Raw genomic sequence first — 12,171 nt, 5'->3', positions numbered from 1 at the left:
CGTCATCTCAAAATACCAAAGTCGAGAAAGTGGAGAAAAATATCCTTTTTCGGTAGAGCATCATCCCGCTTTGTTGCAACAGGCTCTTGAAATCACGAATCGGGTCGGATGTGGTTGCTTTGGCAGTCTCGTGGATTGGCAGCAACCCTACGTCAGAGCGGAATGCGTTCGGAATGACCGTGGTCTCGACTCTCGGTGCATGTGACTCTGGATGCGTGAGACGGCACCGTGTACGTCAAGATGAGTCCCTCTGCATGCATCGCGCCTCTCACGCTTGGCAGCGCCCGCCTCACCCTGTCTACTTGAGCGAGTGTCCGAGCAGCCATGCTCTCCAAAGATGACACTGTGAGAGTCAGAAATAGCAACTCCCTTGGGATGCATTCCTTCGCACATCCGAACCAAGATCAAACGTCCTCCTCAGCACCTGATCTTCCCCTTCACCCACCATCATCGTATCTGAGTTGAACACACGACCTTCCCTACTTCATCTCTTCTCCACTCCCCTACATCGTCTAAACAGAGTCAATCCGCACGTCTCTATCCAACATGGCTTTCCGACAGCGAGTCCTTCCGCTTCTCGGTGCCTCGGCCGTCGGTGTCGGTATCGGCTACTATGTCTTTGATCCTCTGCTGCAGCAGTACCGCAAGGACACCAACGGCACCTACATTGCCGGGCCTCCTGGTAGCAACTCGCTTCCCGACCTCAAGCCCCACGCTGGAGCCACTACCGAGCTTCACGAGCGTCCTCCTCTCGGCTCTTCTGCTGCTCGAGGCATCTCTGGTCCTATCGCGCGTCCAGGAGCCGACCTCAAGCACAACGATCCCAACCAGCTTCCCGGCAGCGTACCTTACGGCACTGTCTCCAAAGAGATTGACCAACTTCGTCGCAATGTGAACGACAAGGTCGACTATGCCGAGCACAGGCTCGAAGACGCCAAGCACGATGTCGAGAACCGATACCGCAACCTCAAGGGCGAGGTCAAGGATACCTACCGCAACGTCAAGGGAAGTGCCGAGGACGCCGTCGACAGCGCTGCCCGCAAGGCCGAGCACGCCAAGCAAGACGTGAAATCCGGCTGGTTCTCCGCCAAGGACACCGTTGACCAGAAGGCAAAGGAAGCCGAGGCCGAGGCAAAGAAGGGCTGGTTCACAGCCAAGAACAAGGCCGAAGAGGCCGGAGAGCAGGTCAAGTCCACTGCATACTCGGCCAAGGACGCTGCCCAGCAGAAGGCGGATGAAGCGGCTCACCAGGCCAAGAAGGGCTGGTTCGCCACCAAGGACAAAGCCGAGGAGGTTGGAGACTCGGCCAGGAACACCTTCTACTCTACTAAGTCTGCCGCCGAGCAAAAGGCGCACGAAGCTGAAGCCGAGGCCAAGCGTGGCTGGTTCACCGCCAAGGACAAGGCCGCCGAGGCCGGTGAGCAGGCCAAATCGTCCTGGTACTCGGGCAAGTCGGCAGCGGAACAGAAGGCGAACGAGGCTGCTGACCACGTCAAGCAGGGATGGTTCTCTGCAAAGGACAAGGCCGCTGAAGCAGAGCACCAGGCCAAGTCCAGCTGGTTCTCCACTAAATCCGCCGCCGAGCAGAAAGCTGACGAGGCTGCTCAGCAGGCCAAGTCTGGATGGTTCTCGACCAAGTCAGCTGCCGAGCAGAAAGCTGACGAGGCTGCCCACAACGCAAAGCAGGGCTGGTTCGCGACCAAGGACAAGGCTGCCGAGGCTAGCGAGCAGGCCAAGAGCTCGTGGTTCTCGGGCAAGTCGGCGGCCGAGCAGAAGGCCGAGGATGCTGCCGACAGCGCAAAGAAGGGCTGGTTCTCGGCCAAGGACAAGGCCGATGACAAGTACGAGCACGCCAAGGACGAGGCCCAGAAGGGCTGGTTCAACCTCAAGGGCAAGGCCGAGGATGCGGCCGATGAGGCACGCAGCTCGACCCAAAGCCACCGCGACCAGCTCGAGCACAACGCTCAGCAAAAGATCCTCGCAGCCCAGTACAACGCCGAGGTTCGTGCCGGCGAAGCTCGTGGTCACCCTCTCCACGACAACCAGATCAAGGGCGAATACAAGGATCTCAAGCAGACGGGCAAGGAGTGGAAGTCTGAACTCGACTCCAAGGCACACCAGGCCCGCAACCAGGCGGAGAGCGAGTACAAGCACCTCCGAGACCAGTCGCAGCAGGGCTACAAGAACCTCAAAGACGAAGCCAACTCGAGCTTCTACAGCCTCCGAGGCAAGGCTGACAGCGGATACGAGTCGCTCCGAGCAAAGACTGCCGAGGGGCTTGACTACGCTGGTGATAAGCTGCACGACGGTGCACGAAAGGTCGAGGGTGACCACAAGCCTCAGTCGACCGGTCTGTGGAACTGGATCTTTGGTAACGGAAAGGCTACGGAGAAGGTAGCATCGAACCTCGAGTAACTGTATAAGACTTCATGTTGGCTCTGTAGCACCAATTGTACATATCTTTTGAACGAGAAGGTCAAATTGTATCGATGATCGGACATTGCCGAACGCCATAGAGCTGAGTGTGTCGAGTGAGTGACTGTACCAGGCGAACTTGACGGAAAGTCGCCCACGGCTGTTAGACTTTCAAGAATTGGATACCAACCACGTGGCGATTCTCATGACATCATGCTACGTTCTGTTCGCTGACGTTGTGCCTCGGCTGGAAGAAGCTGTCTGGCGACAGCCGGGTAAGCCAACGGCTTCTACTGCATTTCCGATTTCTGACAGACGGCACGATTTCGAACCCTGCACTACGGTGGCTCGTTGTGAACGATGGGCGCTTTCCCGCCGTCGGTGAATTGATCTGGATGGGTCAGTGTCAGAGGATTCATTTCGTCTCTTACCATCACGCAGGCAGCGTCAAGACTTGTTAGAACACGCACCACCACTACACTTTTCAACGCGATCCTAGACAGCATGCTGTAGAATCCCTTGCTCAAGTCGACCAACCTTGACGCTCGCAGGTGTCTTCAACCGTACATAACGAGTTCAAGATGGGCCTGCCCCCTTACACCGGACCGTTCAAGGTCGGAGTGCTCGATCTCGAGATACCGGTGCGCAAACCTCGCAGCTTTTGCAGCAACGTTGTAGAGCCAGGCGTGCTGAACAAACCAGCGAAGAAGGCGCGAAAACAGGCCGAGAAGGCAAACAAGCAGGCCAAGGCGGATCGACAGGCAAAGGACAAAGAGCACAGCACCCAGCAAGCAGGCACGAGCAGCACCGGCACCGCATCGTCGGCAACCGGCACATCGTCTCGAGTCTGCGCTGCCAGCGAAGATCAGCGGTGCGATGATGATTGCTGTCAAGAGGCAAGGGACGAGTCGGAGGGAGCAGATGACCCATGGTCGCCGTGGTCGACGGGATCGAAGACCTGCACGTTGCATCTCGAAACCGTCCTCTTCACCATATACTATCCGGCCTTGCCGATGCCAGAAGACGAGGTGAAACGATACCCGCGAGCTGCATGGCTGGGCCGACCGGTTCACGCGGGAGTTCGCGCCTTGTTGCAGTACATCGGCCAGTACGGTATCTTTGCACTTCCGGCAAGTCCAGCCGTTCTGGCACTCGTCAATGCGCGTTTGCCAGCCAGGGTTGGCCCACCGCTGGCCGATCCGGAAGAGCTGCATCGCAACGCGCATCCAGAGCGCGATGGTACCGATCGTGCAGACACGGGCAACTTTGGCAAGCGACCGCCACAGTTTCCCGTCGTCATCTTCTCTCACGGACTCGCGGGGAACCGTCTCAGCTACTCTCAGTACTGCGGCGAGCTCGCCAGCAAAGGCGTCATCGTTGCCGCGATAGAGCACCGCGACGGCTCTGGTGTAAGCAGCATCGTTCGAGGCGAAGAGGCCCCGGATAAGGCGGAACAAGGTGGCTGGCACATGCCGCACATCATCGGACACAGGTCGTCAGGCAGAATGAAGGCTTCTGTACCCTATTTTACATTCGAAACAATCGGGTTGCAGTCCTTTGCGACGGAACCATCGGAGCGAGAAGTGGATCTACGCAAAGACCAGATCGAGATGCGACACGCCGAGATCGAAGAGACGTTCTGGGTACTCAACGAGATCAACGCCGGTCGCGGGTATGAGATCGTCCAGCGATCAACGCGAAACTTGGGCACCAAACTGGCCGGTCATGCTGCTTCGACGAGGAACAGCAAGCTGCCTACCGACAGCCTGATCAAGGCAGAACGCCCACTGAAAGATTGGGAGGGTAAATTGGACCTCGAGTTTCCGACGCTCTGCGGGCACTCGTTCGGTGGTGCAACGGTGATCGAGATGATGCGTCGAGAGAATCCGTATCCGATAGCGATAGTCTTAGACCCCTGGGTCGAGCCAGTAGGCGATCCATCCAAGCAGGAAGACGAGGTCAAAGGTCGACTCTCCAAACCCATCTACGTCTTGAACTCCGAATCCTTTACTGTATGGGAGGAGCATTTCGAAAAGTTGAAGCGGATCTGTTTGGATGCGAGAAAGACGTCGGGTAGGGGTTGGCTGTTGACGTTGACGGGGAGCAAGCACACGGACTTCTCGGACTATCCCTTCTTGCTGCCCAAGATCTTTCGGTCGACGGTGGGGCCGAGACAGACGATCGAGGTGTTCTCCACGGCTACTTATAAGCAGATGGGGCTGTCGCGGCAGAGACAACGCGAACAAGAGGATCGGCCTGGATACAAGGTTGACCGTCAAGGGTCGCTACGAAATGTCCCCGAACGGGATCAGTCCAAGGCAAGAACGAGAGCGACATTGTCGCCTCTCGCGTTGACTGGTAGCAACGAGCAAGTGGTCTCCCCAACAAGTCTGGAAGGAAGTGCAGCATCAGGCACCTCCTGTCTCAGCGGGCTGGAGAATCGTGGGAAGGAATTGACTCGCGAGACTGTGGTGCAGTCGCCAACATGCGACGCCGAACAGATCGGTGATCGGCATGAAGCTGTCGACGCCCGTGTCAACGCCAAAGCGCAAGCAGCCACACCGGGGATTGAAAGATCCACCCTCGCAAAGGATCTCCCGGCCTCGCCTTCCAGTGCACCAACCAAGACCGAATGCAGCCACCAAGAACTCCAGGAGGAGTGTAAGCAAGATACAGCCCAAGCAGGCCCGCAAGCCCGCGATACGGTCCGTGAACGACACCAACAGGCAAGCCTCAACGCGATAGCTGCAGGCGACGACAGCTCGATGCTCCAAAGGGATTTCATCACGGACATCCGTTACCTCGAGATGATCGATGCGGACCACGACGTGCAGCAGGTGCACGAGGAGCTGGAAGAGGTCGCCGAGCGGCTGAAGAACAAAAGTAAGTTTTGACAAGCTGTGGCGGTTATGGTTCGAGACCCTTGTTCCGGAGTGAGCGCTTATCGGGAAGACCTGGCAATTTGGGAGCGGCTATCTCGAGTGTGGCCGCACCAGATCCTCGTGTCTGACCACAAGGTTTCCCTCCGAAGAAAGTTGACCGGGAACTCACGGCAATCTTTGTCAGAAGGGAAATGGAACAGATTGGAGTGTAGGCGTCTGACAGGCCACTACAGGTTGGATATGGCTGGAACATGGCTTGCTGCGAGTCCGTGCCGCCATGGCGTCGAGACCGCATTAAGGAGGGCACCCACTGCCATGCAGTGTATAGCCTCTCGCTTAGCAGATCGGTTTGGGACGTGGGGAGATTGCAAAACCATGCAGCCAGGTCGCTTCGCAAGCGCTGGAAGGGAGCTGCAGCGAGCTGCGCTCTTGCGTTTCTGCAGAAGCGATAGATGCATGTCTAGCGAGCTGCAGGGTCGAGAGCTAGGAACGTCGATGAGGCACGGCGCCACGTCGTGTTCCTTAGTGAAGGAGCTTCATCTGCTGCAGGTTAGGCGACTCGGCTATTTGTCAATGATTCGGATTTGACGCCCCGCTCCCGCGTTCCAAACGCTACCCGCCCTGCGATTTTAATTTGCAGATCTCGAGTGCAGAATTGACCGGTTCCAACTGACCCTGTTCCTGCTACTGTCTCTTTTTGACACTTTTGCTCTGCCCTTGCCGACCTTGCTCCTCGCTCAATCAGAGACTCGACCGCGATCCCTGATGGTAAGTCGCAAAAGTGGATTCCGTTGCGTGAGAGAACAGTGTCAGCTGACCGTAGATTTTTTTTCGCCATTGTGATCGCTGGTAGAGCATCTTCATGTATGCCAACGGCTTCAAGCCCGGTCTTGATCGTCCAGGGAGAGTCCTCATCCATCAACTGGACTCTTCTCACCCGCCAAACTGAGCAAACATCGGTCTCTGTCGATGCGCTTAAAGATCTGGATTGGATTGCTGTTATCTATGCTCGATCTGTGTGCCATGATGTGCGAATGCCGCCCCTGAGTGGCTTGCTCGGATATGTGCACTGTGATGTGGGTGTGTGGCTAATCCGGTGGTATCAGTGGGAACCCGGAATCGAAATGAATGGCTGAAATCGGTGTGGTTCGGACAAGCTCAGGAAAAGGCCAGCTGTCCGATAATGTACCATGCTTCATGCGCTGCGCCTTGAACGAACTTCTCGGCGCAGAAGCTTTGTCGCCAACTCTAACGCCTGCCCAACCCTAGTGATCATTGGCGCAATTGTCATCGTCAGACTAAACCATCTGCGTTCCAACTCTATCGAGCGAGGGTGGCATCCCTATGGCTGGCCAACTGACCGCTTGAGGCTCTCGCTGAGTTTCAACCTTACTTGGGAAGTAGCTTCCATTGGCGGTTCCAAATGGCGTCTAGGATCGAAAAGGGCTAACGTGGGAAACGTCGGACACTCTTGCTGACGGACCGAAACACCGCAAACGAGCTTTTCTCTACCACTCAAAGTCGTCATTGCCCCTGCGGAGTGCCAACAGGGAAAGCGAGAGGTGAATTTTGATGCGGGAAGCGACGCCGCCTTTTTCTTTTCTCCCACCAGAATGTTTCTCGCTTAACTTATCTCGGAGAAGGAAGAGGGAAGCTATGACCGCTCAGCGCCTCTTTCCCATAGGAGCCCTTTCCAAGCGACAACGGTACCCGTTGCTCCAAGTGATTTCTACATTTCTGTGACACTCAACGAGCAGTCAATGCGGGCGGGCCAGAAGGTCCACAGATGCGAGACAGAAGCACACAGTCTCGATTTGGCTGAGGATAGAGTTTCACGAATCTCGTCGATGCGATTGATGCGAATGTGATACAGTATGACAGTGACAATCATCCCAATGAGCGGTAGCTCAATTTTGATATTACAATAAATCGAACGGTAGGAGCAGGAGGTAGATCGATTAGCAGGGCAGCGCGGGAAGAGGCTTGTCCGTGTGAGATACGTTGCTGTTCCTGCGGGAAGAAGTGGAGCTTCTAGCGGGCGACCTTGTAGGTCTGGGTGGGCGAATAGCACCGCCGACCTGCAGAAGCTGGCTGAGACCGACAGGCATGCTGGGAAGAGGAGGTAGCGGGTCTCGAGGAGGCTCGCGCGATGCAAGTGATGGAGTGGAACGTGCACCCTTTTGCAACTGGTAAAGGCCAGACTTGTTTCCAGACGGTACTCGAAGTGTGCTGGGTCGCTTGATGAGAGATGAAAGGCGCTGGAAAGAGTGTCCGGTTTCAGCAGTGACAAAGCTGTCCCGTCGACTCGGTGCTTCTGGGAACAACGCTTCTCCCGAGGCAGTGGAGGAGCCAGAGGAGCGTCCGTCGAAAACAAGCGCGGGGACCGGTAGACTGTCAATGTCAGCGCCCGAAGACCTCTTGGACACGCTCGAGGCGATCGAGACTTGCGAGACGGGTCGTGCGGACCACGAGGCCGAGCTGTCAGCATCGACATCGGATCGCTTCGAATGATCCAGAGAATCCGAAGGCAGTGTGAGGTCGGATGCAGAGAAGCGGATGGGACGGCTGCTGTAGCTGAGAACATCCTCGTCACTGTGGGACGACATCCACGACTCTCGCTGGAACTGCGACTGATAGGCGGATACGGCACTGGAGGATCCATCTGCCTGAGCGAGACCTATCGGCAAACTCCTGGCGGAGCTGAGACCCTGCACCTTGTCTGCCGTGTGTGGCCTTCGCATCGACTTGCCGCGAGCCCGAGAGATGGTTGATACTGGGGTGTTGTTCGCGGATGCAGAGAGAGTGACCATGGTGCGGGCGAGTTCCTGCTCGAGCTCGTCCATCGCAAGCATGAGACCGTCTCTTCCGTTCCAAGTGCTGAAACGACTCGCAGAGGTACGAGACTTGGAAGAGGCGGTTGAAGAAGAGCGCTTGATCGAGCTGGCACGCTCCTCGTGACCCTCCTCGGAGACTGGAACATCGGAGGAGCGTCCAATGTACTGGATCTCCTCAGATACGATCCTCGAGAAATGCGGTCTCCTGAGCCTTGGCACCTCGACCACGGCTGGCAAATCGATGGTGCTGAGCGTGGGTGTCTTTGTCACATCGTGTTCGGGATGCGAGAACATCGGGGTGAGAGGCGTGCGCGGAGATCGCACCGAAGAGCTCGAAGATGCCAAAGAGCGAGTGGACTCGGTGGAGGAGCGCATTCCTGCCGACCTGTTCTTTCGCGGAGATGTGGAGCCAAAGATGGCCTTGCTGCCAGCGATGCTCACGAGCTTGTCGATGGAGTCCTGGTCGTGGGAAGTATGTCCCTGCATCGACATATCGAATCCGGCGGCGGAGCTCCAGCTGTCTCGTGAATAGGTGGAAGCGTTCGAGAAGGTTGACGATCGACGGTTTTCTGGTCGACTGCGAGACGAAGCGGTGGAGCTGGAGCTGGAAGTTGAGTATGATGGCGTGCCAGCGAAGAGCAGTGATGATGAGCTCGACATTGCGGGTGGATGAGCAGTACAGCGCTAGCGTTGCTAGACGTGTGCTGTGTAATGCTATGGCGTACGTGACGGTGTACGTAGAGTTGGGTGTAGATGGTGACAAAGTGGAGATGGGTGTAAGCACACGGACGACACCAGACTTATATAGTGGAAGCCACTCTTGGTAAGGAGCTGTTGACCGGATGCACCGTCGGAACCAGTACTGACACAATCAACGGAACATGACTCAGTCGAAATCAAGAGGTAGGACAGAGCAGAAAGCTGACAGGTTTGGCCTGTGGAGGGGCGAAATGCAGACAAGGCTTCGAGGATCCGAATTCAGGCGGAGCTCGGATTGTGGAACGAGGACACAGACTTTAGATTTGTGCGCTTAACAGCTCGGTCGGCAAGCAGGCGGGCGGCTCTACCTCTATGGGTCACCGTGGAGGAGGAATGATGGGCGTTGAGCCCATTGCGCACGACGATGACCAGATACCTGCGGAAAGGCAGGGTCACGGGCGGAGGAGCGAGGAAAATCGGGATCTGAACTACAGAGGCGAGACGGAGGATGTGTCGCATACTGAGACACATGTCTCTGACGTCCTCAGCCATTTCAAGCCAAGCCGCAGCAGGCTGCAGCGGCAGCTGCACGCGGCTTCAGCACACCGTTAAGCGCTCACCACATAAGCTCGAGACACCCTCCAACATCTCCATGGATAGTGGCCAGACCAAACACACGAGCAGCTCGCAGACCTTGCACAAATGCGATCGCGACCACATTGAACAACGCGACGGCGAATGGTAGACGAGATGGGGGCGGAGATTAGACGGAAGGAATTTTGACAGGCGACAGTTCCGGTGGCTGCATGCAGTAGTCGGAAGAGCGATCATTAACGAGAGCTACACCAAATGGCTCTTACAAAGTCCAGGTCGGGGCGGACGCCAAAATATCACATCGCAACTTGTATGTTGCGAGCGCCATTCCGTTCCAGGGCGACACGAGACACAAGCTGACACGAGCAGCAGAACTGGTGATTTCAGGAGCGCTTGCAGAACGCGAGAACGAAGTGTGTCGTGACGGGCAACCTGCACTGGAACGCCTGAAACAAGAGTCTGGACCGGCAAGACCAGCGGTCGTTGGAAAAAAACCGGAGGGGAAAATAGGGAGAGCAGATGACCAGCCATGTTTGAGCTGGAAGGCCGGTGCCTGCACATCTGCCTGAAAAAAAAATAAGAAAAAAAAATAGAAAGTCTCAATTTTCGTCGTCTTCTGTCATTGTCTGAATCCGGACAATGGAAAATCCAGTCGACAAGACAATGAATTAGGCGCACATTGGCTGTCAAAGATTCCATTTCGCACACGCTGGAGCACCATTCTGCGGAGTGTCAAACAACGCTCAACATCCCAGTCGAACTCCTCTCCCGAAAAAAATCGCACTTGAGGCGATCCTCCATCGTATGCTCAACGATGCCAAGCCCACATGCTCTCAGGTACCCTGTGTGTTTTTCCGCCCACCATCCGATATCCGAAGTCCTGACGAGAGTGGCAGCTGCGTGCGGCCGCGACCTAGGATCTGTAAGCCACCTTCGCTTGCCAGATCAGCTGATTGAGCGACCTTCTACGCTTCCGGTCGTCTCGTCAGGTCCACGCCTGATCCGCCTGGATACTCTATCCTTTCCGTTCCTTCTTAACCGATCAGGCGGTTCCTGAATTCGGCTGACCAGCTGATCGAAGGTCTAGGCTCACAGCCATCGACTTGAGTGGTGGGAGTATCGTCAGCGGTCACGACGTTGCTGCAGGCGTCATGACGCTTGCGGCTATCGTTGTCTCTCTAATCATCACGTTGCCACAAGCGCTCGACGAGTGCGAACCGCAATCTGTGGTGCGAACGCACTGCAGGATCCAGCAGGGACAGGCAGCCACTTTCGGCAGGTCAAATCGGCCAACCCGCCAACAAGGGGGCCGATGATACAGTACTCAACGACATGTGTGCATCACAGTGTCGATTTTCGACGACAATTTTACGACGAGGATTTTTTGTGATGAAGCTCAGGAACAGTACAATACGCGCCTGCAGCTGAGCGGCAAAAGCGAAAGTGGTTTCGTTCCTGAAAATCCTCGGCGGTAAATATGATCGACAGTGAGACGGATTGTTTTGCAGGCGTTGCGTAATAACGAGATTCGTGACCAAGCCGACACATCAAGCCGAATCGTCGCCGTCATCTTTTCGACATGCCGAGAGAGCAAGCTTCTTCGGGAGGTGACGGGCTACGTGGCGGCCCGAGGGTTCGTGAAACAAACGGTTTGGAACCATGGTAAAGCTCCGACAGCAGCTGCGCCGAAACGTGCTCGAGATGCCAGGTAAAAGCTTTGTGTGATGATACTCAGTATTGTTTTCTCGTGTCAGGTCCCCATTTCTCCAGGCCGAAACGCACCGCAAATTTATCACCACCAGCGGGAGTTGGACACCCGAGAAATAACAGCGACCACACTCGATGCGCCTACCCAGGCTGTTTCATTGCAGTCGGTGTTCCTCGCAAGACATGAGCATGGCGACGAGGGATGTTTGGTCCATGTTTCGTCCATCTTTGGGGCACCGCACTCCGACCACTTGAGAAGAAACAAAGCACAGTGGAGAGAGCACGGGAATGATGTTTCTGAAAAAAACGTCTCTCGGCAGGGCTGAGTTTACGCGCACCTGCAGCTCAGCGCGCGGGGCTCTAGGCTATCGACCCGACAGCGTCTGGAAGCCGACGGATGCACAGACGATCATATTCCGACAATGTGCGTCGAGCGTCGTCGTCGACCCTGAACAGGATGAAGAGAGTACGAAGGCGACCTCCGCATCCGCACTTTGACTCTCAATCAAGTCACACGCACTGCGATTCCTGCATTCTGGCATGACTTGCGGATCCCATCGGTCGTCTATCAGCCGAAACATACTTGTTTATCGCGGCTGGTGACCCTTGCTTCTTTGTAGACTGTGTCGGTCATTATGAGACGGGATGGTGTGGGAGGCGTACGAAACTCAGATCGCCGTCCATCGGCCATTTGATGACGGTGACCACCTTAGTGTGACCGGTCATCTCGGTGCCGTTCAAAATTCTTCCATTTGCGGCTTGAGCTCAAGTTGTCTCTTTCAGAGAGCTTTCTGTCGCTGCTGACATCCTGCAGCGGCCGTTTTGCGTCAAGCTTTGCAGCAACGAGCAGCGGATGTTTCCGTGGCTGTCCGATGAATTTGTTTGTCCGGTAAACCACAAAGTTGGAACGAACCGGGAAAACCTCGATCGCAACCATCTGTTAGACCGGTCGTATTGACGATGAAAATAAATCTACGATCTAGACGATGCAGCCAAACGTCATGTCCGTGCTCAGTCACGCGGTGACACCGGCGGTCGGG

At 55.9% G+C, this 12,171-nt stretch overlaps 5 protein-coding genes across 5 annotated transcripts; 3 read left to right on the top strand and 2 right to left on the bottom strand.

Moving 5' to 3' along the window:
• Positions 1-546: 546 nt before the first annotated feature.
• On the top strand, positions 547-2,415 carry PHSY_004291 (hypothetical protein; the record flags this gene model as incomplete). The annotated part of the gene is made up of 1 exon (XM_012334904.1): positions 547-2,415. One exon carries the CDS (start codon positions 547-549, stop codon positions 2,413-2,415), a length of 1,869 nt encoding a protein of 622 aa, XP_012190294.1.
• A 581-nt stretch (positions 2,416-2,996) lies between these two features.
• On the top strand, positions 2,997-6,433 carry PHSY_004290 (acetylhydrolase; the record flags this gene model as incomplete). The annotated part of the gene is made up of 3 exons (XM_012334903.1): positions 2,997-5,298; positions 5,938-6,065; positions 6,200-6,433. 3 exons carry the CDS (start codon positions 2,997-2,999, stop codon positions 6,431-6,433), a joined length of 2,664 nt encoding a protein of 887 aa, XP_012190293.1.
• Positions 6,434-7,255: 822 nt separating this feature from the next.
• PHSY_004289 (L-aminoadipate-semialdehyde dehydrogenase) lies at positions 7,256-8,617 on the bottom strand (the record flags this gene model as incomplete). Its single annotated transcript, XM_012334902.1, has 1 exon — positions 7,256-8,617. The coding sequence occupies one exon, from the start codon at positions 8,615-8,617 to the stop codon at positions 7,256-7,258; it is 1,362 nt and encodes a 453-aa protein (XP_012190292.1).
• Positions 8,618-8,748: 131 nt separating this feature from the next.
• Positions 8,749-11,629, top strand: PHSY_004288 (non-catalytic subunit of N-terminal acetyltransferase; the record flags this gene model as incomplete). Its single annotated transcript, XM_012334901.1, has 3 exons — positions 8,749-8,907; positions 10,933-11,132; positions 11,452-11,629. The coding sequence occupies 3 exons, from the start codon at positions 8,749-8,751 to the stop codon at positions 11,627-11,629; spliced, it is 537 nt and encodes a 178-aa protein (XP_012190291.1).
• A 211-nt stretch (positions 11,630-11,840) lies between these two features.
• Positions 11,841-12,068, bottom strand: PHSY_004287 (hypothetical protein; the record flags this gene model as incomplete). Its single annotated transcript, XM_012334900.1, has 1 exon — positions 11,841-12,068. The coding sequence occupies one exon, from the start codon at positions 12,066-12,068 to the stop codon at positions 11,841-11,843; it is 228 nt and encodes a 75-aa protein (XP_012190290.1).
• Between the last annotated feature and the right edge of the window lie 103 nt (positions 12,069-12,171).

The sequence above is a fragment of the Pseudozyma hubeiensis genome (genome assembly GCF_000403515.1).
Source record: "Pseudozyma hubeiensis SY62 DNA, scaffold: PHS42, whole genome shotgun sequence".
Lineage (NCBI taxonomy): Eukaryota > Fungi > Basidiomycota > Ustilaginomycetes > Ustilaginales > Ustilaginaceae > Pseudozyma > Pseudozyma hubeiensis.
This window is presented reverse-complemented; position numbering and strand designations above follow the sequence as displayed.